Consider the following 27,433-nt stretch of genomic DNA (forward strand, 5'->3'; position numbering starts at 1 on the left):
GAACTCCAAAACACCGCGGATCCAGGTGTTTGCGGACAGCCCATCTGGAAAAGGCAGCCCAAGTGGACAGGTATATAAGCTGAGTAGATGGACGGTGGGTTGCAGTTATCGTGTCCTGAACCAACTTCGTATAACTTCTGGCTGCAAGGTTTATCCACACCCAGAGCCGGAGCCATTCTAGTTCAGGATATAACAAGGGACCTTGGCTCAAAAGATCCTGGCGGAGAGGGAGACGCCATGATGGATGGGTGGAGAACAAGACCAGATCCGAAAGCCATGGCCTCTTTGGTCAATGTGGCGCCAACCAGATCACCCGTGTCCGTTCCGCTACCATCTTCCGAATGACCTTGGTAATGATGGCTGTGGGTGGAAATGCGAAGGAGGTGGCATTTGGGCCAGGCAGCTGTGAGAGCACTGGTTACTCCTGCCAGATGAGACTGAAGTCTGGTGAAGAAGCGAAGGAGCTGGTGATTGAGGTGAGATGCGAACAGATCTACATTGGGAACTCCTAGGTGCTAAACTATCAATTGAAAAACATGTGGATGGAGGGACCATTCTGTGGGATCCACCACTTGTTGGCTGAGCCAGTCTGCTTGCATGTTGTTCACCCTGCTGAGGTGATGGATGACAGACACTTCTCTGCCCATAATAGCAGATCGTTCATTTCTGCCATCAGCAGTCTCGACTGCATGCTGCCCTGGCGAGTGATGTGGGCCTTGGTTGTGATGTTGTCTGTATGCAATAATTCATGAGAGCCCCTCACCAGATGACAGTATTTCATGAGAGCCAAGTTGGCAGCCCAAAGTTCCAACCAATAGATGCTCCTTTTCTTTTCCCCCTTGGACCATATGCCTTGAGCTATCTGTCGCCCTGTAACCAGAAGGTTACAAGTTTGATCCTGACCAGGGGCTCAAGGCTGACTCAGCCTTCCATCCTTCCGAGGTCGGTGAAATGAGTACCCAGAATGTTGGGGACAATATGCTAAATCATTGTAAACCGCTTAGAGAGCTCCGGCTATAGAGCGGTATATAAATGTAAGTGCTATTGCTATTGCTATCTATTTGGGCAGTGTGCTTCCCACCCTGACAGGCTGGCATACGATGTGACAATCTTCTGAGGATCGATTAGAGGTAGACATCTGTTGATCACTGGAGACAACCACCACTGAAAGCATTCTTTGGCTTTCTGGGGCTGGTGTATTTGCTGGTGGATCCCCGCCATGATATGCTCCTCATACAGGAGAAGGAGCCACTGCAGAGGATGTGAATGCCACCTTGCCCATGGCAATGCACTCCATGCACGCCACCACAGACCTGAGGATCTGAGCCAGGAGCATTAGATCTGCTGACAGGCACCACAGGAGTAGGCATATGTGTGCGGCAATCTTTACCTTGCACTCCTCTGACAGAAAAGTCAGACCCCGATCCATATCGAACACCGCTCCTAGGTGCTGAAGAATCTGTGGTCCAGATGGCCCTTGTCCGAATTGATCACAAAACCATGATCTTCCAGGCATTGCAGCATACCTCCTTCTCACCTCCTTCTGGGCCTGAGTTAGAGAGGTTACAAGTATATGTGTATCCCCTGCAGGCGCAAGTGCATGATAACCATGATCATGATCTTCATGAAGGTCCACGGTGCTGAGGACAGACCAAACAGAAGGGCCCTGTATTGATAATGGAGTCCATTGTAGGAGAACCGAAGAAATTTCCAGTAAAGTGAATTGATTGGGATGTGAAGGTATGCCTCAGCTAAGTCCACTGAGGCCAAGAAATCCCCTGGCCAGAGATGATTTAAGGTCTAGGGAGTATCTGTTGGTAATTATGTCCAGCACCCAGTGGTCTTGGGTGGTGGACATCTAGGTGGGGGCAAAGTTCAGAAGCCTGCCCCCAACCTGAACAGGGTCATTGTTTCTTGGGGAACTGTTTACTGGTGCTGAAAGATCTAGATCCTTGAGCTCTTGTGCCCTTGCAGGGCCTCTATAACGCTGTCTCCACTGTGACCGACTGTACCCTCGAAAATTGTTGTAGCGGAAATCTCTGGAACTACCTATGGGAACCAATGCACCTCTGAAAATCTTCTAAAGACAGGCTGAACAGATTAGCTCCCATAAAGGGAGAAGAAATAAGCGCCAATTTGGACTTGGTGTCCACCTGCCATGACTTGAGAGACCGCCAAACCACAACCCTTGAAGCCACAGCCCTGAATGTCTGCTGGATGCAATCCAGGCTCGTGTCTGCCATCAATGCCACAGCCTTTGCCATCTTATTGATGCCCTGGCAGAGCTTCACATTTTCAGGAGGAACTAGGGCGATGAGCTCCTTTGCCCAAATAATGGAAGCCCGAGAAAAAATAGAATTAGTAGTAGCTGCTTTTATCACAGTTGCGGAAGCTTCGTGAACCTTTTAAAAATAAACCATCACATTTCCTCTCCTCAGGAGACGTCAACTGATCTTGACCCTCTATATTCAAAATAAACCAGACACCATTTGTGCCACTGGGATATAAATATGGGGGATAGCAAGTAAGGAACTGACCTGAACGCATAATGCTTCCTAGGGCAGCTACCCACTAGCTTAGAAGAGGGTGGCTGCTGCCACTCTGCCATAGTAACTTTACGGAAAAGCAAAGGGAATGGCACCAAGGCCAAAGACGAGGATGATGAAGGGAAAACATTCTGATCTAAATCCGGGGTGTTTTGTGCTAGCTCTGCCGGTGCCACGTCAATGATCGCTCTTTTTGCCTTAGCAAGCAACACTTTGAAGTCAGCAGAAGTGAATAAACATGCAGATATGTGTGTCTGTTGCACTAACTCTTCCCCAGATAACCCCCCCTCCTCCTTATCCGAAGGAATGGGCTGCAGAGGCCCAGGAGACTTGGGAGTTGAATCGGAATCAGAAATAGCTCTGTGAGGAATGACAGGGTGTCTGGGATGAGGAGGAGCCGGGGAGGGGGGCACGACACAGGAGCGTGAGGCTGAGTAATAGGAACTATTGTGGAGGCAGGCAGAGGTCCAACAGGAGGGGAAGGCAAGACAGGCAGGGGCACAATAGGGGTTGGTAAGGCAGGAGGCAAGACAGGTGTAGGTAACTGTCTAAGAGGCCATTTAGGTGGTAGAGATTCTGACGATGAAGAACAAAATGAATTCTTTTGGTGCTTGTGCCCCACTTTTCTAGGCACAAACCTGCCATGTTCAGAAATAGGAATTGCTTGCCTCCGAGGGCTCGAATCTGGTAACGACTAGGACAATGGAGCCCTGGTGTGCTGGGGCCTCTGAGCGAGTAATGTGGGCTCTGCTGGCCGGGATGGGGGTAAAGCGGCAGGAGCCAATGGCAGCGCATTACTGAGAGGCAAACAGGCCTGCAAAAAGAAAGCCTTCAATCACCCAGCTACATCGGGGGGGAAATCGTGGATGCCGGCCAGGAAGGAAGCGGCACCGTGTTACTCACAGCCACCAGTCCACCTGACGGCTGGGCTGGAGACTCCGGCAGTACAGGAGACATAGGCGCCTTATCTGCCAGCATGCACGGTTGCTCCGCAGGCGATGGCTTGTCAGGCAGCATCAGCAGGCTCGGTCTGGGAGACACAGGGGGAGGGGGGTGCGCAGACCAGCCGGTTCTCCCTCTGCCCCCAGAACGAGTGGCATGGACACCAGGAAATCGCCCACCAGGCGCTGCTGTCCCTTTCCTTAGCACACTCCTCTCCTTTGTGCCGCAGCTTCGCTTGGGGCACTTATCCTTAATAAAGAGACACTCCCTGAGGCACAACCTGGAGAGTTATGATCTCTTCTTTCTCTTTTTAGGAGCCTCATCTTGCACCCTGAGTTGCTTCGACTTTTTTGCCACCTTTTTTGGAGCCGGAGCAGCCTCTACAGAACTAACAGTGAAAATGGCGAGAACGGAGTGCGTCGGAAGAGAAGCCAACCGTGCTCAAAACGAGGCAAGCCCTGCAGAGCCGAGTCAAATAAGGGCCCTCAGACAGGGAACCCCTCAACAAATCCTCTGCCTGCACCCGCTTCATGATAAAGAACCAACAGAAATTTTTTAAACTGAAAATACGTTTAAAAGGGGGCCGAATTGAAACCATATAGGAATTTGGCACACACACACAAAAAAACCCAAACAGAAATCTAAGGCAGCTCCCTTCCCACCCTCGCACAATCTGGGGGAGGGAATAAGAGAGGCAACAATAGTAAAATGTGAAGAAAATTAGAAGAAGAAAGCTAGCCCAAGCAGAACAGTATCTGTAAACAGTGTTCTGCAAGCTCGAGCAGACAGGACCGGAACGGGAACACGACCACCTCAGGTGGCAGAAAGCTAGCCTAGCAAAATCACAGTCCTGTCTCGAGCATGCTCACTGCACAACCCATCAATGAGGAGCTCCAGCACAGGGGGAAATGGGACTGCACCTTTGCTGTGAATCATTTTTCTGATTTAGGCTAATTGAAAAACATACTTTAAGCCAGATGTTCACAGTGGATAACTATACCTCAAACAAGATTTTAATAGTCAACTTAAAATAAAGTGACTAGAACATGTCAATGGAACCCAATCCTGTGTAATCTCAGTTTTGAACAGGGCACTGTTGCAAAGAGAAGCAACATTTCTGAAAATTTTGAAATTATAAGGGTGACACATTGTTTTGGCAGAAGAAAAATTTGAAAAAAATTACATTTTAGGTACTTATATCTCATATTTCAAATGATATGTAGACCAAGACAGCTTACAATCAAATTAAAAGCTAAAAAGCTAAAAAGTGCAAAATTACAATAAAGCAAACATAAAAAGCAAGAACCACCAATAGTCAAACCAAAAACAGCAAACTCACAAGAGTTAAAGAACAATCACCAAACCAAATGCTTTGAGACAGAAATGGAAGATATTCTGAATTCTGCAACAACTGAAAGAATTTTTTCCAACATAGTCCTAAGAATACTGCTTGCTTAGTATTCTATGAAATGCAGCAGCATAGTTCTTGTCAAAAATATTGCTATCTTTGATCCAGGAGCTCTTCAGCAGTATGAATGGACTGTCTAAGATAGCATTTCAAAGATGCATGGTCATATTCTCTCTTCTTTAAAGAATATAGGTATGTAACATTTTCTGAAGCAGGTTACTGAAAAATAGAGATGTGAAAATATACAATTTGCGTTTTAAACCACTAAGGAGAAATTTCTGACAACCGTACCTGAAGGCATGTTTTCCCAGGTGAATTCACTTTCATTTTCATATTTCATATATAACCACATTATATATGCTATTAAAGAACATACAAATTTGAAACTCTAGCATCTTTACCAATCAGCAAGTGAAAAGTTTTTAACTAGAAGCCACATCAGTTTCACACATTTGCCTCATGTAAGATTCATAGTATTAACACTCACAGTCAAAAGCATTTTACACAGTATACTCCATGTGTGAAATGGCTCCAACTTAGTGTTGACTGCTGTATGTGCTTGCTAAAGTGATATTTCAGTGAAACCTATACTAGTTTAAAACAGAGACTTGAGCTAGAAAATGTATCTTTATAATGAAACAATTACCACCTTGATTAGCACAGATTAAGCAACTAAAGGAGGGGCCAGATTACAGACCAATAGTTTATGATTTGTACCAAATCAAACTTCTTTCAAAGGAAAACAGCATTTTGCTTCCACTAATATCAATGGAAGAAAACTGCTATGAGCCATTTTTAGAAGGGCGGTATAGAAGTCGAATAAACAGATAAGATACACATTTGTCTTTCTGAATAGTCTACCACAAATAGAAACTAATAAGCTAGTGGCTGAATATGCAGTCTTGGGAAAGTGAATTTGCTTTATCTACATCAATGGTGATACTCACAGATAAATGTACACTTTGAATATACAGTCATCCCTCGCCAACTGCTAGGGTTCCGTTTTGGCAAAACCTCGCTGTTGGCAAATTTGCAGTTGGCGAGGCATTAAAGTCTATGGGAAACAGGGGGTTAGGGAACCACGACTGCAAGACCACCTAAAAATAAGGGGGGAAATTAGAAAATGCTAAAAAAAAAAAAAAAATCACAAAAAATCCTGTAATGTCTCCAAGAGTTACCAAGAAGAATGAGCAGATTTAACTTCTGGACATTTTTTTAACCCCACTCCCCGCAGTCATGAAAAACCCTCGCCAACCACAGATACTCGGGTCGCGGTTGGCAAGACCTGTCACAAGTTCCTATTTACATATAGGTGGTTGGTAAAACTGTGGTTGGCAAGGAAGGACTGTATATTCATGGACAGGTACTCCAAGGGCCATTAAGAAACAGAATGGGACAATTTGGAATTAACAGTAGTGAACAAGTTGCTGTGAGGCCCTCCCCCAACTTCATGAACAGAGGTAAAATAATTGCCTTCAAAATCAAGTCCTAGTATGCTTTGCATTCAGCTAAGCCACAAATGACTGCATCCAAGTTAAATACTGAACTTCATATCACACTTTGATAGTGAATCAACAATGGATTAGTCTATGATTGTAGTTTCAGATTACAGTCATCTCTCACCAACCATGAGGGTTCTGTTCTGGCAAAACCCCGCATTGGCAAATTTGCAGTTGGTGAGCAATTGAAATCAATACGAAACAGGAGGTTAGAGGAACTGTGGTTGTGAAGACTGAACAAGAATCCAAGGGGGGGAAAATGTTTTGCTATTGCCAAAAATCACCCGGAATCCCTTAAAATCACCAAGGATAAGCAAGAGGAGTAAGCACATTGAACCTCTAGAAAATTTTGAACCCCCCCAAGAACCACTCAAAGTCACTTTTGAACTCCCCCAAACCACACAAAGCCACTTTAAGTCACAAAGAGTTGTATCACAGGGTCAGCGAGAGGAATGAATGGACTGAACCTCTGAACCCAGAAAAATTGCAGAACCACCCCCCATCACTAAAACATCTTGCCAAACTGTGGATACTCTGGTCACAGTTGGCGAGTGGTCGCAATATCCCAGTTGCAGATACAGTGGTCCCTCGACTTACGAACTACTCGACATAAGTATTTTTCGAGTTACAAACGGCAGTTTTAGATCCGGTTTTAGATGCGGTTTTTTCGACTTACAAATTTTTAGATGGGGTTTCCTCGACTTACGAATTTTACATGCGGTTTCCTTGACTTGCCTGCCTGTTTACTGCCTGTTTATTCTTGAAAAGAAATATTCCTGTGCAGTTTGCAAGCCTTACTGGGGGTCTGGGTCTTTTTTCTAGGCTCCGGAACACATTAATCCGTTCCCAATGCATTCCTATGGGAAACCGCTTTTCGACTTACGAACTTTTCGACTTACAAGTGTGCATTCGGAACGGATTAATTTCGTAAGTAGAGGGACCACTGTACTCAAAACCACAATTGGGAAAACTGCAGTTAGTGAGGGATGACTGTACAAGCTTTCACCTAGTTCTCTACACTAGTTTTCCTAAATGTTAACGGTACAAGTTCTTCTATACATGCCTAAGGTAACAATCAATCCTCCAAATGCTCTAGATTTTGCCTCTGATTTTGGAAGATTTTGCCTCTTCGATGGAAGGGTAAAATGGGTGAAAGCATTATAACTGTATCTTTCCATAGCATAGCTGTCACAAATGTGATGTCCATTTTGATGCAGAAGTTACACCTGGAAAGAGAAAAGTACACCTGGGCTGCTGCTGAGGGAACAGAACCAATCTTCTGCAGTTAGTTATTTCTTAGCATCTCGAGATTAAAACCTTGATTTTCAGAATTTAAAATGGTGCTTGGTAGTTTTTATTCAGTTGGTTTATTCTCTTGGACTCAAAAGAAGGGAGCACTTTGTAAGCTGCAAACACACACTACTCTCAACAGGCACAAGGGGACATGGCTTTGTCTGCTTGTCTCAGATATGCCAGTCACTGGCAATGCCTTGGAAGGAGAGAGTTCTCAAGAGACATTGCCTTCACAACAACAATTGACACTGCCATAAGGAAAGCTGGTTCACATGCAAGCAGAGCAAAGAGCAATAAGCACTGAGAATGGGATTACAGTTGGGGTCACTGTGGTGTAGGCTCAACCCTCGCCAGATGCCAGTCACCTTCACCAATGACATACATGCCATTTTGAAGATGGGACAGAGAGTAAAGTCTTTTTGTCACTTCTGTACTCAAGACAGTAAACTATATGGGAACCAAGATAGTCAAGTCACCACAAGTGTTCCCTTTAACAGGGATTCCCAGAGGTTGTTCACTACAACTCCCAGCATCCCCAGTTGCAACGGCCATTGCAACTGGGGATGCTGGGAGTTGTAGCCAGCAACCTCTGGGAATTCCTGTTAGAGGGAACACGGGTCACCACCCTCAGTAAGCTACACTTAATTAAAGAATAGGCAACTGAGCACAAACCAGATAGGCTGCTATTTCCTCATAATGATAATCTGCATGCCATAGTACCTCTAACTAGCAGAAAATAAAGGTTTTTGCCAATTCCAACTACAGTGTCATCAGAGAGCTCAAAGCCAGTGTTAACGAACAACGCTCATTAACTAGACTCCCACAAATTGTTATAGGAACACAAGAAGCCGGCTTATCCCAAGTCAGATCACTGGTCCATCTAGCTCAGTACGGTCTGCTCTGACTGGCAGCAGCTCTCCAAGGTTTCAGGCAAGACTCTCTCTCAGCCCTACTTGGAGATGCTGCCAGGGACTGAGCCTGTAATCTTTTGCATGCAAAGCAGATACTCTACTACTGAGCTACGGCCCCATCCCTTAAAAAGACAATGTTTGCATCAGGCGCACCTCTTAACTGAGAATTAGAAACAACCCATAGCCTTGAGTAATCACTGAGCTTTCAGGAGTGACAAGCTAAAAACTAAGAAGCTTCTCACTCACACATGTCTAGTAAATTAAAGGAGCTTGCCCAACCAAGACAGCAGATTTCTTCACACACTAATGTCAACTATTCTGAGACTACAGAATACAGGGCTGCTCCAAGGGATGTGTGCGCACAGTTATACTGGGTCAGCTAGACTCTTTTTTTTTAACCAGCCAAAAAAAAATCTACATCTGGGGTCCTACAGTGTTAAAGACTTAAAATTAAAAAACAAACAAACGAGATGGGGTGGATGTAATTAAAACCACCAAGGGTGAAATTAAATCACTGATCTAAAAAGCCAAGTTTCCAAACTTTCAAGGGAGGCAACAAGGGTGTGAGCAGGGTCCATTCATAGAAAGTAGGGGTGATGTTCTCTTCCCAGGCTTTGAGACGGCCCAGTTTGTAGCGTGGTGAGCTGCAGCAGAAAAATGTTCATCCCTCTTCAAGACGATGCAGCTGTTCAGACAGCCAAGCGACTCAGAGGGGTGTTACATATCCCTGAAAAATGGTACTGATGTATGACAATTCACCAGGACCTAAGGCTGGTGAGTTCTCCGCTGGGTTACCAGAGATTGAGAAGTCCAAACTATTACAGTTTCAAGATCAGAATGAAGTGTGTAAAGGCAATCTATTGTAGGCCATTTCTTCTAGTCATTTTCTAAGCTTATTTGCCCGACTTTACTGAATAACTAAAGCTCAGTTAAGCGGCTTCTTTTGGTGATGTGGTAGGCTAAGTTACCCTCTCAGGACACATCTCTCCAGTTTGCTCAGGAGTGGAGCCAAACGAAGCACAAATCAGCCACAGTCTGAATTGCAGAAATCAACATTGCAAACAGAGAAGACATTTGAAAGGTGTCAGTAAATTACTACTCCAAGCAGCAGTTTCCACCTTCTCAAAAGAACACCTTGACGGATGTTTCCGGAAGTGGCTTTTGGGGGGCTGGGGGGGGAGAGGGAAGAGACAGATTAAGTAAACAGCTGAGTGACTTACAAACTTGCTTCACATAGCCTCTTTTCTTTAAACATAATTGCAACCTGGGGGGGGGGAGAGATGATATATGGATATATTGCTTTGACAGCAGTCTAAAAATCCATCCTTGTCTCAGCTGACATTTTGTGTTGAGAAACAGCCCACCTTTCTCTTCTAAATGACAGAACGAAAGACTCATGGTTGTAGACCTTCCAAGCATGGAACACATGCAATCCTAGACATGTTCAACAGCACCATTTTGATGACAACGGCCGACTTTAAAAAGCATTTCTGGGGGTACTTAGAAGTTGTACTTTCTTGCAAGTGGTATTCTTGTAATGTCTGGACCATATCTGCTTTGTCAAGAGGCAGAGCTATGTACTGGACAAGTGGTCCAATCCACCTGAATACCCACATGATGTTTTACTGAAGGTGTTAAAGGCACAAATGTAACCAGCAGCAGCCAAACTAGGAGCCACCATGGCATAACACAGGCATTTCATGACCAAGCATCCCCTCTCTGCCAGAGGATGATAATCTCTCAGAAACTATTAAAATTCTGGTTGAATTGGAATATGGGTTATCCCTGTATGGAGTCTACTATTTCTACAGAACCTTGTTGAAACCACCCAGTCCATTTAAGCTGAAATATGCTCCCACAAGAGGAAGAGCCAGGTACCTCATTACTCAATGTGCTTAAAAATGTGGTGCTGGCACCCAAGAATATGTAATATTTATCTGGCCACATATCTGTGTGTTTTTCAGTGGGCAGTTATCTAGATTAATCAGTCATGGCTAAGCATTATTTAAATCAATGACACAAGTTAATTTTAATGGGACTTGTTAGTCATGATTAATTTGTCTGGATGCTGCTCACAGTATTTCACAGGGATTCACGACCTTTTGACCAGTTGTCAATGGACTGCAAAGATCTCAGTTAAGAGCCAATACTACAGAAGCTCTAAAAAGGACTTTCTTGCCCCAACTTTACACTCAAAGACTGAGTTTTGGCAAGGATTCTATCATTTACTGGAATGCATGCCTCCCGATCTTACTGGCAGAGGCAGCACTGCCTATTTAACCATCTTTACTTAGCCTTTTCATTTCTGTGGCAAATCTATGAACTGGCTACTTCACAACATTCAAGATTTGTTTAAATTCTTCAACTGAATTCCTGCTTAGTCAAGCATAAGTTGTTTCATCAGAAGCCAAAACTTGCGTACTGGACTGAGCTTTATCTGCATACATCAGAATTTCCCCCCTGCTAGACAGAAAAAGAGCAGCCTACACTAGTGATTTAACTACTGTTTGGTACTGGCTCAGAAGAGTTTGATCTGAAGTCTCCTCCCCCATTTCTCACAACCTGTGCCAAATTTTCCTGATGGGAATGGGCAGACTATTCACAAGTCTAACTACCACTAAACTTTTAAGTTTGATACAACATTTATATTTCTATAATTAAGACTGTCAAGAGATCTGAGATAGAATTAAGGTGGTTTGGTATTTTGTTTTTAATTATGGTGGGGGGAAAGTAGTTATCTAAACACAGAGTACCAAACTTGTAAGCTCCAAAATGATGCTCAAAAAACAGAAATTGATTGTGCTATATAGTACACCCAATACATTTTAAAAGCATTTATATTCAGCCTGGCCATTCCACTGAATGCAAGAGTTAGCTTACAATGTAAATAGACGCAATTATAAACATATACATGATAACAATTAGCAGCAACCACCAAAAGTGAGCCCCTACACACAAGATGCCTGCTGAAACACGAGAGCTTTTGATTGACTTCGAAAAGCCAACACAGAGGGGCCAAAATGAGCCACAGTAGGAGTTACACAGCTTGGGTGCAACCATAGAGAAGGCTTTCTCATGCACTAACTGCACTTCTGATATCATTGGGACACAGAGATGTGCCATTTCAACCAGCTGTCAGTGTGTAAGATTACCTGCCAAGAGATAACTTAGTTGTCAATACATTTCTTTCCTTCTGAGCATCAGTTTAAGGCTTTGCCTCTTTTTGTCACACTTTTTGGTGCTGTCCCTTCTGTCTACTGGTGAACAATGTGCAGATAGGCCACCTGCCCCGTCGCAGGTTAATCTAATCAACTCCATCCCTTCCCATTTGGGCAACTTCAGTTGCCTGGAGACACCCAACAATCTGAAGTGGAGATATGTATGCTAACCAGGCTACAAAATGATACCATAGGTTATTCCCACACACCTGTAGAATAGTATTAGCCATTGCTCCAAATATATTTGGACCAAGTATCAGTCTGGGGGCAAAACACTAGTATTCATTACAGCAGGCCTCAAAAATGGACGTCAGACTGCTGACTTAACACTCCTCACCCAACACCACTTATCTTCCCTGCCTTAGGCATGTCAGACTCAGGTACACAGTGAAATGATATGTCGGAAACATTGTGCAACCCCTTCCAGCCAAAAGCTGGACTATGCAAGTTTTCCACATTCCGCAATCAATTTCCCCTGACCCAAATATAGCATGAAAAAGGAAGCTCTCCCTTCTTTGCAGGCCAAGCTGGATCTTTGATCAATTTTTATCAAAGCTTGTCAAGTCTGCATTAATGCAGTTTTCCATTATGTCAAAGGAAGCAGCTGGAGTGGTAGACAGAAATCTAATGTCCCAAAAAACAAAGCATTTATGCATTTGTTTAATTTATCATCAATGTTGGAAATTTAAAGAATTGTGTGACATTTAGAGTCATAGCTCCGCATGCACAGGAGTTTGTCTAAGGATCTATATAATTTCACATAGCAAAAGAAAAGCTATTGTGGCCAGGCATTTTATGCTTCAAAGTAATATGGGCATTAAGAACCCCCAAATACTCTAAGTTCTATATACTTCACCAGAAAGCTTCAGAAATCAACACTATGCTATATTTGAATGAATGCTATGGCATGTTGACAGATGAAGACAGCTCTACAAGCTCAAAGTTAACAGCAAGGATGTAACAAAAGTTGGTGTGAATTAAGGTCTTGTTCTCAGAAACAGCAGAAGAGGTGAATAAGGTGTATATGAGTGCCAAGAGGATGTGGACTGAATCCAGGGGATATTCTTCTGGCCATATATAGAAAGGTTATTTAATGGCATCAATCAATATGCCATACATACTCAAGCAATTGGTCTCTCTCTAAATTATGCTCACAAAAGTAGAATTTAGGAGATCTTTAGGAAGGAATATATCCTTTTCAAATACACTTGCAGAAAATACAGGGGGCTGCAGAGTCACATACTGATTACAAATGTATTCTTATTCCGGTAGTTTAAAAAAAAAAAAAAAAAAAGGACAGACACCAGACAATGTAGTTGATATACAATGAAGCTTTTGTCAAAGATTTGCTTGCATAAAAGAGACTGAGGGACTTACCAGGAGACACAGATGGGAGAAAGCTGGTTAGTGAGCTTTAGGGGAGAAAGAGGGAAGCATGGAAAATACTGCTATTATTGAATCCACCCACACAGTGCTGAAAAGTTCAAGGTCCCAGACATGGATTCACAGCCAGAACTTAGATACATTCTGCTTTGCAGCCAATGTAACAAAGGCCTAGAAACAACTCCTTAATGAAGTCATGTTCTATCTTTTTGGCTATGACCAATCAAGACAAACTGCTAACAAAAATCAAATTACTTACTTTACACTCACCAAGTTAAGCTAACCTAGATACTACAATTCTTAGCTGTCAGCAGTCAAGTCAACTTTGAGTTAGATCCAATATTTGAGATAGTATTTTATTTTCTAAATGCTTTATAGTCTTGAAGACTATGTAACCAAAAAGCTACCACTGAAAATTAGGTCAGGACACCCGATGTCGTAACTCCACCAATCTGACTGAAACAATGCTCATGCTGTGTGGTGCACCTGCATTCATATTCATCAGCATGTTGGGTGGCACTTAAAGATTTGAGAAGGTTGGCAAACTTTCATTCAAAGTGCCAACGAAGTTGTGTCAAAGTATAGCCGCATTGCCAGGGCAGTTATGTGGTTAAAGTCTTGCCTGTCTCTTTCCCTTAAGTTGGCAGTTAAGATATCTTGACTATCAACATTTGAGGCATAAGCCAGAGTCCTACTTTAATCTGCAATTTGATACTATTCGACTAAAAAGGGATAATTTTAAACTTGTTATAACCAACCAGGTATGCCATTAAAGGACTGGTTTCAGGACGCCTGAAAATATTAAAAAATTGATTTCTGCTTCATTTTAAAGTTATAAAATTACTGCTTCACTGTAAGGAAGGCAAGGTACACTCTAGAAAGACACGCAGGGAAATCCATTTATACTGCAAGCATAAATACATCCTCATCTGAGCTGTTATTCAATCTCTCCAGTACCAAGAGCAGTTCTAGACAACCTGAACACATACAAGCCTGCATAAGCATTAAGGGGGTTTTCAGGATAGGGCCTCAGGTTTAAGAACTGGGCAGAAACAGACACACCTGAATGCTGACTAGAGAGACACCTGAGTATTGACTAGAAGCGTTCCAATTACAATGCCTTCATGTTGCTTAAATCATCATCTCTAAAGTAAACAGATATGAAAGTGCCGCTTACTGAGCTTCAATGCAGTTTTCACATGCTAAGAAAATAACGTGTTTTTTAAAAAAGTAAAAATAGAACAATGCAGCCAAAATTTGTTTCAGAGCAAGCTGTACAAGAGCTGACAAGATGACTAAACCACCCAGAGATGAAGGTGGTATATAAATGTGATGAATGAATGAATGAATGAATGAATGAATGAACCAGCTTTCCCTTTCAGAAAGGCTTTTGTCTCTTACCTATCTTGCTTCTTGTAGTCTCATCACTGAATAAGGTTTTTCAACTTTTTTGAAGTTACTCTACCATGAATCATATCAAGATTTATAGCACTGATTCAGCTTGCTTGAATAGTGACTGAACTATTAGTTCAGAAGGCTGCTCTTGAAGTGAAGGAACATTCAAATAATTGTGCTTTGTTTAGCATGCAGTTGGACACACTCACCAGTTGATATTCACTTCTACGGCTGAAGGCCTCCTTGATCCCAGAATCCTTCCACAGGCCATTCAGGGCTGGTACGTACAACTGGAACACGGGAGGCTCAATCAGAATCCCAGCTTTGTTTTCAAAGGCCATTAGAAACATCCCATGCTTCTCATTCTCCGTGTACTGCCAAGGGATCCCTAGTTTGTCCCGTGCATCAACTAGAACCCTGCAGCCCTAAAGAATCAGACAAATGTACTTAGAAATTAAAGCAATAAAACCATTATATTCAATTAAAGAGCAGAGCTATAGCCAAGTTACGGTTGAAATGCAAGTTAACTGATCAGTCAACTGATTTGTTTTTGTTTGACCATAGTCATATATTTCACAATGTCAAATATACCCTTATGTTAGTGGTAACTTACCTTTTACTGCATTATTATAGGATCATCTGATAGCAATGGCAGAGATGAGGACCCTTTGCTCCTCAGGCCTGGGGAAAGGAGTAACGGTTACACCAGCATAAGCCCTTATTCAGGAGGGATTCTGTCTGGCCTCTCAGAGCTCCTAACCTCTTCCTCCTCAGTTATCGATGTAACCTAGCTTCTCCTACTGGCATCTCTAAACAACAACAAACTCTGCAAACACTCAGAAATGCAGCCTTAAATGTCAGAATTATTGCCAACAAAGATGGCAACTCTGAACAGGTCACAAGTATCTAGAAATCAGGACTACCACCAAATTCACTGCACTTGCTGTGCAAAGGAGGGGGGGCTCTGAAGTGTACTGAAAAGCTGCAGGAACAGTTGAGACAACCTTGCTCGGACATAAAGAAACATTCACATAGCTTTCTTGTTTGGTTTTCCCTGGCGAAAACAGAAAAGATACAACTCTTGTATTATATATAAGCTAAGCCATCACAACTCCAAAGAATTTACCAAGTTGGGAAGCTATTTTCTTTGGGAACACAGTCACTACCCTTCTACATCATGGGCTAATTAGTTATCATTGACAGTCCCTCTCACTTAATTATCATGCTGGTTTATTAAAATCTAGCTCAAAGACCCTAAGAGTTATTCATGAAGCCATTAGGCAACAAATCCTTCATTGAGAACCCAAACTCTACAATAATCAAAGCAACCCACATGTAAATCATATATCAAAACTGCAGCTTGGGTGCAAAGGATGCAAAGATTACAGCACAGTAAGTTCTATGACATGGGGATGCATCTTTGAGCTCCAGCAGTACTAAGCTCTGGTGCTAGTCTGCCTGTGAAAAATCAGCAATGAATTCCTGAAGCTGCAAATTATACAATACTTTCACACCCCATATGGGAGTGCAACACAATTTTTTAACCAGGATTTGGAGGTGTTTATGAAGAAGCTGTTCATTTTACTGTCATGCTGTGAAATCCTTCATACCCACTTGAGGACCCACTTGTAATGTTTCTGTTGCTTGCTATTAAAAGAGGTTTGTGTTGGTTATCTGTTTTAGATCTACACGTGTCCTGTTGCAAACTTTCTACAGACAAAAGGAAATAAAGTAAACTTAATAAAACAGGTTCCAAATACCCATGCCAGACAAAGATTAAGAATGTTACAAGTTTCATGCAAAGAAAGGCTGAACACACTAACTGGAAAGATAATTTTCTCCCAAAGGGTTACTGCATATTTATCCAAGGGGGGAAAAGGCTTTACATGAATTAAGTGTCTGCTATGCTTCAGCACTCTTGCTCCTGGAAATAGAAGAGAGAAAGGAAGCCCAGTCATAGCAATTTGGGCTGTAGTCTCCGTTTTCTGAGGTGTGGGAAGCATTTCTGTTGCAGCAAGGCAAGGGTTACAGCAATAAACATGCTCTGCCTGTTTTGGACAGCAACTTTACTTTGTGGCAGAAGTTATTCAAGGACCCTTACTCCACCTCCACCATTAATTTCAATCTCAAGATTTGTTTACACAATCAAAGAGTCAATCTAAAACTGAAGCTTCCTGAAGGATTGTCAAGCTCAGGATAAATGATAATTAAAAACAAAACTTCAAGATTTAGCAGGAGAGGGTTCAAATCTCCATATATCTGCAGGAGACACAAGCATTAAACTAATTTGTGCTGAAGAAAGTTTAAAGGTTGCCAACTTGGAGTTGAGCAGGAGAGTTTTAACATCCACATTAATCTAACACACATCCAGTTAATTAAAAAGGTCTTCAGGGTAACCATTATAGCTTGGGCTCTTTGCAGTGCAGCTTCCCAAATGTAAACGTTGAGCTGTCTTGAACGCCTATTACTTCATCTCCATACAATGTAATCCTTCAGACATACTGTTCAAAGAGTATGTCTTCAGTACAAAGTACAGAGCACAATTATTAAGACTTAGTAAAAGGAAGCTATGAACTCAGGGCATAAAGTTAGGATTTTGTTTCCCTGTGATGAAACTAAGAATTAAAAACCCTGCTTTCATTCCCTTGTATTAACTGGGTTCTTCCCCCCCCCCCCATGTCCCCACCAATGCTAGTGTTAAATTTACTGTTAATTGAGGCTTCTCTTTTCAGAGTAAATCAAAGGCCATTTGGAAAGACAAAAGCAACTTTCACAAGTGTCAGCCACCTTAAGACGTTAGTTCTATCCCAATGCCCGCTGCATGCTCCATAACTATTCAACTATTTAATTTCAATATAATTTTGTATTCTAAGTTAAAAAAAAAACAAAAAACCCAACACACTACCACCAGATTGAAGAAACAAGGTAAAAGTTAATCAAGCAAGTGTAATAGTTAGGTTTCATAAAGTTTATGAATACTTGGATTAGTTTATTGTTACGGTTTGAGCTGTTGTGTACTGTATATATTTTTCTGGTCAGTGACCATAAACAGAACAGAACTGTATTAATTCCTTCTTCCTTTTCTAGAGCAACCTCCTCTACTACAGTTAAAGACCAACAGAAATAAGCAGTTGCTAGAGAAGGTGGTAGAGCAGTCCAACAGCAACATGGAAACGAGCCATTCTGTAGCCCTTTCCCTCTTCAACTTGCTTCAAAGTGGAGTTGCAGATCTGCTTGCCATGCTCTGACCTTTCACCGGCTTAGGTCCCAGCCTTCTAAAGCTCTTTAACTCATCCAGTTACTTCACCCTGGCAGCTCTCAGTTGGTTTTAACCCCTAACCATCACACAGCTGCAGCCCTGCCTGAAAGATTCCCTACACTGGTGAATGAGATCATAATGGTTTCTTATCAGGACCACAGAACTGCACAATGCCGGTTCTCTTTATACTATTCCTTGTATCGTGCTCATGCCCACAGAGTCATTGCACTCTTAATACGACCCCTTCACAACATTCTTCCCAAGTAGGAATACAGAAGTTGACACAAGCAGTTTTCTTTTCGAGACCAAGAGGAGAACATTGCATTTCTTTTTCACCTATTACACATACCAGAAGTAGTGCTTCTGAGAATTACAAGTTCACTTTTGGCATTCAGCCTCTATCAGCAATCCAAAGTTTTCACTGAATATACCAAACAATGGATGATGTACGTTCAAGATCTATTTGTCTTCTCAAAAGTAACCTTAATTAGCCCCTTATTCATTTGTCTTTTCAAAAGTAACCTTAATTAGCCCCTTATTCGAATCTTCTTAAGCAGCCACTGCTAGTATCCCGATAACCCACAAATAATTTGCCTGGAGGCCAGAGATGCGACTTCCTAGAAAACTCTCAACTTGAAAGTAATTAGGCCTATTAGGAGAGTACAGAAGAAGTGAAAGAGTGATTTTGAATCTTTTAAAATGTAATCATCAGATGTTAATTACATAAGAGGGTGTTTGATTTACAGCTTTGAAGCAGGAAAGTAGATAACTGTTTTGTCATTTACAGTAGCTCCAATATCTTGTATAAAATAATTTCTCATTTGAGAGGATCAGAGGGCAAATCACTGTCTTTCAACCTTATTTACTTCAGAGCTCTGGCCAAGATTAAAAAAGGATTATATTGATATCCTAATGTGGCTTTTTGAATAGGTGAAGAAAAAAAGTTAGTATAAGGGAGAAAGTTTGAAAAATAAGAGAAATCCAACTCAACATCTAAATTGGATATTATTTATCTTCATGATAATCTCATGGGAGGTGCATTTCATGCATCATTCATATGCCTCAAGGACACTACCAATTTTGGCAGCAGTATCTTGGAAATACTACAAACATTTCCACCTTCTTTCTCCACCCAAAAGTACAGTTTTTTAAAAATGCTGCCAATTTCCCCTAACATTTTATGTAATATTACCCAATTCAGGAGACATGCTACATGATTTCTATCAAGATTTTAAGTAAGAGGCTAGGCACTTGGAATACTGTTAAAAATGCAGGCCCTATACTCAGGGCTGTTCAGTGACCAGAGTGAATTGGTAAATATAGGGAAAATGGACATGTCGCATGAGAATGCAACTGTGCTGTGTTATCTACTACAATCTTTAGAAATTATTCACCCTGTTTGCATGGTAAAGCACTTAACGAAGGAAAACTCTTCAGTTTCGCTCCTTTAGGAAGCCTGCCCAGCACACTTCAAACACACTGCCTCAAGGCTTTATCAGTCTTATAAACACAGAACTAAAGCCAGGTATCTTAAATAGCTTCACATATTTCATCATTCAAAATGCTACTACCATCCAGGAGAGCATTATAAACATCAAGATAATACTTGCAGCTCAATATACAAACACGAACAAAAGAAATAGTCCTTTACTTTGCCTGCAGGAATTTAAGCAGATGGATTAACTGCCAAATCTCTGTATTTGTAACTGCAGTTATGTCTGCCTACTCCAAGTCGACTCTCTGTCTCCAAGTAAATCCAATGAAAGGGGGAAGAGATTCAGGAGAGTAGTGTTAATGCAAGCAGAGAAATGACAGAAGAACCTTGGAGGTACAAAGTGATCTGAGATACTGAGCATGTCCCAAATGTACATGCTCAGAATTACACATAGTATTTAATGCACTGCTGTTGCTTAGGTCAGATACAAACGTTTTTGTAATAAACCAATGCATACCATTTAGAATTTTAGTAACTAATTATTGACAATACTAGGGCTAGAATGGCCCTTAAGTTAGCTCCTTCCCCAGGAATAGCTCTCTATAGTTCATATGAGACACAGGGGGAGAATTTCCAACACCCAAAGCAGATGTTAAGCTTCTGAATCAGAAGTGCACATCCAGGAGCAGCTAAGCACATTTGGAGAAGTATAGTTCTCATAATGCTCTAATTTCCAGGCAGCATCAACTGAATAAGGGGAAACTATTAAATACAGTAAGATTTAATACACAGGTGTTTATTATTTTTTATTTTATTCAGCTGACACTCATAGCTCTACAATAACCCAAGAACTTCTCTGAAGAATGCCCAATCCAATTTTAATTTGGTGTATTTGCTACTCAGGTTGTATTAGTAAGAAGATCACTAGCTTCTCAGAGATTAAGATTTCCAGATTGCCATATACTGTGTCTCTCAGAATGGATTTTTGTCTATTACTATACATATAACAGGTTTTGGAAGCTCTGCAGAATGTAGTTTATTTGTATAGCTCAAAATAAACATCAGAGTTTGAATCAGGGTAATATATCTCCTGTAGGGAATCCTGGTTCTTTTCAGCTGATACCAACACCTTATAGTTTCAAAACTGCAATACAGATAGAACTGCAGAGACTGTACATAAAATGTAACTTAGTTACGACTTGCCGACCCATTACAACTAGTTTCCAACATGTTTTGGATTGTGGTCAGGAGGGAACATGCATTGAATCTGTGGAAAAGTGACAATTGCCAATTTAAGCAGCAATTTAACATTCACAAATGGACATTCAATCCAGTTTAGCAGTAAGGGTGTGAATGAACAACGAGTGGGACCGGGAGCTTTAAGAGAGAAGAACAAGCCCTCCTTACCTGCTCTCCACCACCCCATACAGCTTCCTGCTGGGGCGGCATGTGTCCCAAGTACCCCTGCACGGGCACATGGTGCCCACGCATGCACACCCCTACTTAGCATTTAGCTAACTGGAGAAGAAACACTTACTCTTAAAGTATGAAGCTTTTGACAAAGGTCTTTTTACACAACATCAAATGTTTATTAAAATGAAAATGCTGTAACTGTCAGATTGATTAAAATATGTGCTCCTTGTTAATCAAGCAACAGATTTATAAAAATAATTTTAGATGTACGGACAAAAACCATGGATGGCAAGTGCGTCATTAGAAGCATCCTCTCATCTCTCCCCAAAAGGAGATAATGCCTCTTCCAGGATGAGACCTGATATGACATTGTGAGCGTAACCTAAAGAACAAAGTAAGTAGACTTCCTTCCTCAAGACTATTGCTTATTCAGATACAAGTTTATGTAGACTGAATCCATTGATAGTCATACTATCTCTTGCTTGGTCGACAACCCTCCTACTCATGTTTTATATTTCTTTCTATTCCAGGTGGATGTGTTTAACCTGGATGAAGTCTATGTACTCCTAACACTAGCGCTTCTCATGAAAAAGCAACCTTGAACAAGCAAAACCATCATTAACCAAGTCATTGGTTAAGTCACTATTTAAGCCAAAGCAATAGGGGTGTTTGGGAAGCCTGCTCCATAAACGCTAGAAAAGGTTAAAATTAAACCAGTGCCTGAATGAAACGGAAAAGTAAATTTTGGATTAGGGGTAACTCTCAGCATTTTCAACTGAGTGTTTCCTTTAACAGAAAACTAGGGAAGGGGAAATAGAGGAAGACGCTTGATGGGAAAATTTCAGTAGAACAGGAAAGTAAACACAAAGCACTGTCATTATTAAAAATAAGGTCTTAATAAATAAATGCATTTCTATAATCCACAGGTGAAACTTAAGATAGGTCAATACTGTATAGGGAAACCATTTTTGGATACTGGTCACTTTTAAGTTATAATTTTAATAAAGGGCTAAAATTATCTTTCCCAAACACCATTTCCAGATGCAAGATTATGAAACCTCTTCTGAGCTGGTCAAGAAGGAACATACGTAAGATCTGTGGAAGGTAAGGGTCAGAAAAATAAAATTTCTTTACCACTAACAGCCATTCAGTTCAATATGGCTATATTTTTTACTGAACATACCCCACTTAAAGTCTGGAGAGATCTTTCTTCATGCAAATCTTTAGTTCTTCATTAAAATAGTAATTGTTTACATATTACACTTAATAAGAAAACTGATGGCCTATTATATCACTTGTCTGATGGTAAACAAGTATTACATTGGGTTTCACGGCTAGAGTTTGTCTCTTTTTAAAGAACAATTTAATAACTAGCTCCACATGCACTTAAATCAGCCCACTTTTCAGAGTTCCATTAATTGTGCCTCAAACTGATACTTTTAAGGCAAGTATTAAAGTAATTATAAAAATATCAGTGTTGTCTCTATTCACAAAAAGGGGCTCACGATGCAGCCCTTAACTGAAGTTTATTTAATAAGCTTTTTTCCCTTCAGGTACTGTATAGTGCCTAGCAATACTGGGAACTAATCTTAATTTATTAATTATATTTGTGCATTGCCACAAACTTCGGACTCTGTGCAGTTTGCAGGAAACAAAACAAATTAACACAAATCAAAACCTTAGAACAATTTAAAACCACAAGTCTAGTTAAAATGCCTGGGTAAATAAGTGTTTCTTTAGATACTTTTAAAAGGTTATCAGATGGGGAGGCTCTTATTTCAGCAGGAAGCACATTCCAGAGTCTTGGGCGCCCATCCCTGTGTAGCCACCAGACAAGCTGGTGGCAACTGCAGACAAACCTCTCCAGATGATCTCAATGGGTGATGGGGCTTATAGTTAAGACGACATTCTCTTACATACCCTGGGCCTAAGCTAATTAGAGATTTATAGGTGATAACCAAAACCTTGTATTTCATTTGGAAACTTATTGGTAGCCAGTGTAATAGAGGAGTAATATGGTATCTTCGAGATGACCCAGAGATCAACCTGGCTGCTGCATTCTGTACCAACTTCAGTTTCCAGACTATGTACAAAGGCAGCCCCACATAGAGCGTACTGCAATAAAGTGTGGAAGTTACCAGCATATGTTCGGAGGTTATTTATCTCAAGAAATGGATGCAGCTGGCATATTAGCCAAAGCTGACAGAAAGCACCTTTGGCCACTGCCTCAACTGAAACACCCAGGAGAGGTTTGGCTCCAGAAGCACCCCCCAACGGTGTACTTGTTTCTTCTGAGGAATTGTGATCCTATCCAAAACCGGCAGATCAAAATTGTCTCCCAAGTTCCAACCGTGTACAAGAAATACCTCCAAACTAAGACTGGATTTAGTCTTAATTTGTTATCCTTCATCCAGCCGTCACTGCCTCTAGGCAGATATTTAAGGAGGCTATGCCTTCTCCTGATGATGTTGACAAGGAGAAAAATTTGAGTGTCATCAACATACTGACGACACCTTGCACCAAATCTCCTGATGATCTCCTCCAGTGGTTTCATGTAGATATTAAAGAGCACTGGAGACAGTATGGAGCCCTGGGTGATGCCATATAAAAGTTGACATGAACAGTCTCTAAGAGACACCATCTGGAATCTGCCCGAGAGGTAGGAGCAGAACCACTGCAGAGCAGTGCCTCCCACTCCCAACCCTCTCAGATGGTCCAGAAGGATACTATGGTCAGTAGTATCTAAAGCTACCAAAAGATCGAGAAGGACCAACAGTGTCACATCCCCTCTGTCAATTCCCCATTGGAGATCATCCATCAGGTTGACCAAGGCAGTTTCCATGCCACAGCCCGACCGAAAGTCAGTTTGAAATGGGTCTAGGTATTAAGTTTCCTTCAAGATTGTCTGGAGCTGGGAGGCCACCCCCCACTCAATTACCTTGCCCAACCATGGAATGTTGAGACATGCCTAAAGTTGCTTAACTCTAAGGGATCCAATGCAGGCTTCTTCAGAAGAGGTTTGATGATTGCCTCCTTAAGACAGGAAGGCATCCTGCTCTCCCTCAGAGAAGCATTTATACTATCTTCCAGGCCTTCTACAACAGCCCCCACTGCCAGATAGTATAACCCATGCCAGACAAGGGTCAAGAGAACAGGTGGTAGGCCACACCATTCCAAGCAGCTTATTTAATTTATTTATTTAGTCTCTGGGTGGTTTACAACAAAGCAAAATAAACAGAAAAAGTTAACACATTACAACACTTAATTTTTAAAAAATAATATGTTAAAACTATTAAAACAATATTTAATTAAAAGCCTGGGTGAACAGATGTCTCTTTAAAGACTTTTAAAAAGTTGTCAGAGATGGGGAAACTGTTATTTCAGCAGGAAGCATGTTCCAAAATTTTGGGGCAGCAGCAGAGAAGGCCTGTCCCTGAGTAGCCACCAGACGAGCCGGTGACAACTGCAGACTGACCTCTCCTGATGATCTCAATGTGCGATAGGGCTCATGACGAAGAAGACATTCTCTTAAATACCAATGGCTCAAGCTGTTTAGGGCTTTCTAGGTTATAACCAGCACCTTGCATTTTGCCCAGAAACTTATCGGCAACCAGTGTAGCTCTTTCAATACAGGAGTAACATGGTGTCTCAGATGACCCAGAGACCAGCCTGGCTGCCGCGTTCTGGACCAACTGTAGTTTCCGGAATACATACAAGGGCAGCCCCACATAGAGTGCATTGCAGAAGTCCAGTCTGGAGGTTACCAGCATATGTACCACTGTTCTGAGGTAGTTTATTGCACGAAATGGACACAGCTGGAGTATCAGCTGAAGCTGATAGAAGGCCACTGCCTCAACTTCTGGCCACTGCCTCAACCTGGGACACTAGGGAGAGGCTTGGATCTAGAAGCACCCCCAGACTGCCTACCTGTTCCTTCCAGTGAAGAGTGCATATCCACATCATCAGGAGTCACAAACTTTAGTATATTAGCTTCAAGCCAATTGTTTACACCATTGATCATGAAAACCTTGATCATGAAATTGTGTTCAAATGTATTTTGAAGACTATTCTACTCATTCTTCTTTATTGGGGCCATAAGCAAGACGTCTTCAAAGGCTTCACAGCATGGCAGTAAGCAAGTCTCCAGAAATCTATCTGCAGGGCAAGTACCCTGGCCCTCTGGCAAGTGGAATGTCTAGTAGCACACAGATCCCATCCCATGAATGTAGCAAGTTTCAAAGATCAGAACAGCAGTAGACCTTCAAACTGATTGCAAGAGATGTCTGCTGTTTCTTGCATTCTCCAACCCCCCTTACAAATTAAAGATGATCCTGCTTCTTTTTCCAAGTGCTCCGAGTGTGCTAAAGGATTCTGAAGAAAGGAGGCAGTTGGGCACAACCACAAATAAATGGTTGGCCAGTATGTCAGTACAATGACACTATCAGACCAACATGATCTAATCCTGGCTTTTGCAATACTAATGTAAGTTGTTATCAACCTTACAACTTACATGAAGGGAACCTTCTTGTAACTGGCTCCCACAACACAGATGTTATACTCCTATCAGCTCAAAAACTACCAAAAGAAGTTCAGTGCCATATTATTGCAAATGGTCAATAGAATAGGCTGCGGTAAGAACAAAGTCAATACAAGTCTGAATCAAGGTGCATCACCTGCCCCATTAGAGCTATGAAGACAACTATCCTCATTCCTTTTTATGATACATATATGATCAATTTGCAATTAAATCCTTCAGTCCTGTTGCCCAAGGCCACTAATACATTTCTCCTTTCACACCATTTCTTCTCCAGTTGTTAAATTTCCATCCAATGTTGCCTTCTAAGTATTCTTCCAAGTTCATTCCATTCCTTTACAAGGCCTTCTTCCTGTTTATTATTTCCTTTGGTTTTAGTCATGATTTGCCCACAAAATGATTATGAACACATTCTTAAATCCCTGATGCAGCCACAGTTACATCCTACAAATGTTTAATCACACACATCTGACTACTGGGGGGCAAATATCTTCAAGAAAGAATGTGTGCGCTTTCTGCTAGGATAGTCATATCTATTCTGCTGTAAGCACTATGGTACTAGCAGCTTTGAAATTACTAGTGGTCCAAAAGAAACACAAGTCAAGATTATTATAATATTATTATAATATTAATGTTACTATTATATGGACGAGCACATCCAGTGTTATGCACCCAGCCATCTTTAAGGTGGTACAGTACTTAAGGCTCACACACTGTAGGAAAACTATACAGGGTGTCAAAACTGACATTCTAGAATCTGCTTGCTTGAAACACTCAGGACTATATACTGTACACTGGAAAATCTGGATTCTTGAAGTGTTTTTCAAAGCAAGTTTCTAACCCTGGAGGCTGGAGAGCAAAATCAGAAAAACAAGTCTGTGCAGTTATAGCAGGGTGTATCCTGCTCAGCATCCTGTTCCTTCCACTCTACACCTTACTTCCTTTCTTGTCTGAACATCTGAACATACAAGTTATTCTGCTTGGAATACTGAAAACTCCAATCTTTTTACCTTGCACATGTTGCTGAACTGCATTTGTTCAATGTTCTAGAGGCAAGTGAGATGGAGAAAGAGGGGACATACTGTACATACACATGAATGCACACACAGAGCTTAGTTCTCTCCCAGAATAATGGCAGATTTATACACCCAGTGCCTGTAGCTCTAGGAGAGACCCTTCAATACCTTGGTATTACCAGGGGCCTGTTTGAACAGCTATGATTTTCTGCTTCTAAACATGAATGCAAACATATGATGCTCCCAGCCATCCACCCTGCACCTCAATGTATGGACATAGGAGATGTGTATTTTAATTCATGTTACTGACAAAGTGGACAGTATTCCATATTAACAATCCCGAAGAAAGCACATGATTCTGGTGCCCCTCTCTAGCCAAAGAAATCTCCTCAACCAACACATGTGTGCAGCATGGATTTCCATCACCCTCAGTCCTCCCAGCTTAGAATAGCAGGCATCATGAACATCAGGTCCCAGCTAGTTCTCCTGTGACCAATCTCTGTTCGCTGTCGATTCACTATAGTGCCAAGTTGTTCTTTTTCTCCTTGAGGCTATTTATAGATTCAGGTGTTTCCAATCCCATCAACACATATTTAGTCTCCAGAGTTCACATATTTAGCACATTATCATGGGAAAATTCCTCCTGCCTCTCACCATCCCATTTTGACAAACCTTTCAGTAAAGGGGCAGTGGTATCAAAATATGTGTCATGCCCCCAATCCCCACTGTTTGTTCCTTTTACTCTAGAGGGATGTCTTATTTGGAGAATATGTGGCAATCAGGCCTGAAAATATTGCCCCACAAAGATGACTGAGACACACCCAGCCCTGCATTGTGGCCCAACAAATCCAAATTTTGACAAATCCAGTCTCCCCATTTCTGTAGTCTTCAGCAATCAGTGAGAACAGGAGGCTTACTGGGCCCCGATGAGCTGCCATTCGTGGCTAGCAGGCTGTATTCATCTTGGTGGCTCATGGGTTGGGCAGGCCTGGTGTAAACAGAAATATAACCCCGTGCCTCAAATTCCATATATTCCTTTATTTGGCATCAAATGCCCACCAACATGTGTGTAGAAATCTGGAGTAGCATAATGTAGGGATTAGCAACTGGCAATCCCCAAGTCTAGCCCCACAAGGGAGTAATGTTTTCCCACTCTACTGCCAGTCAAGAGGCAAAAGGCA

General features: G+C 41.7%; 1 protein-coding gene across 1 annotated transcript in view; it reads right to left on the reverse strand.

Annotated features, from left to right (window-relative positions):
• GNA12 (G protein subunit alpha 12) overlaps window positions 1-27,433 on the reverse strand; it is a 44,930-nt gene that overhangs the window by 14,908 nt on the left and 2,589 nt on the right. Inside the window, exon 2 of the mRNA XM_053276122.1 lies at window positions 14,805-15,020. Coding sequence (XP_053132097.1) covers window positions 14,805-15,020 — 216 coding nt within the window. The remainder of the gene's footprint in view (window positions 1-14,804; window positions 15,021-27,433) is intronic.

Source organism: Hemicordylus capensis, chromosome 13 (genome assembly GCF_027244095.1).
Source record: "Hemicordylus capensis ecotype Gifberg chromosome 13, rHemCap1.1.pri, whole genome shotgun sequence".
Lineage (NCBI taxonomy): Eukaryota > Metazoa > Chordata > Lepidosauria > Squamata > Cordylidae > Hemicordylus > Hemicordylus capensis.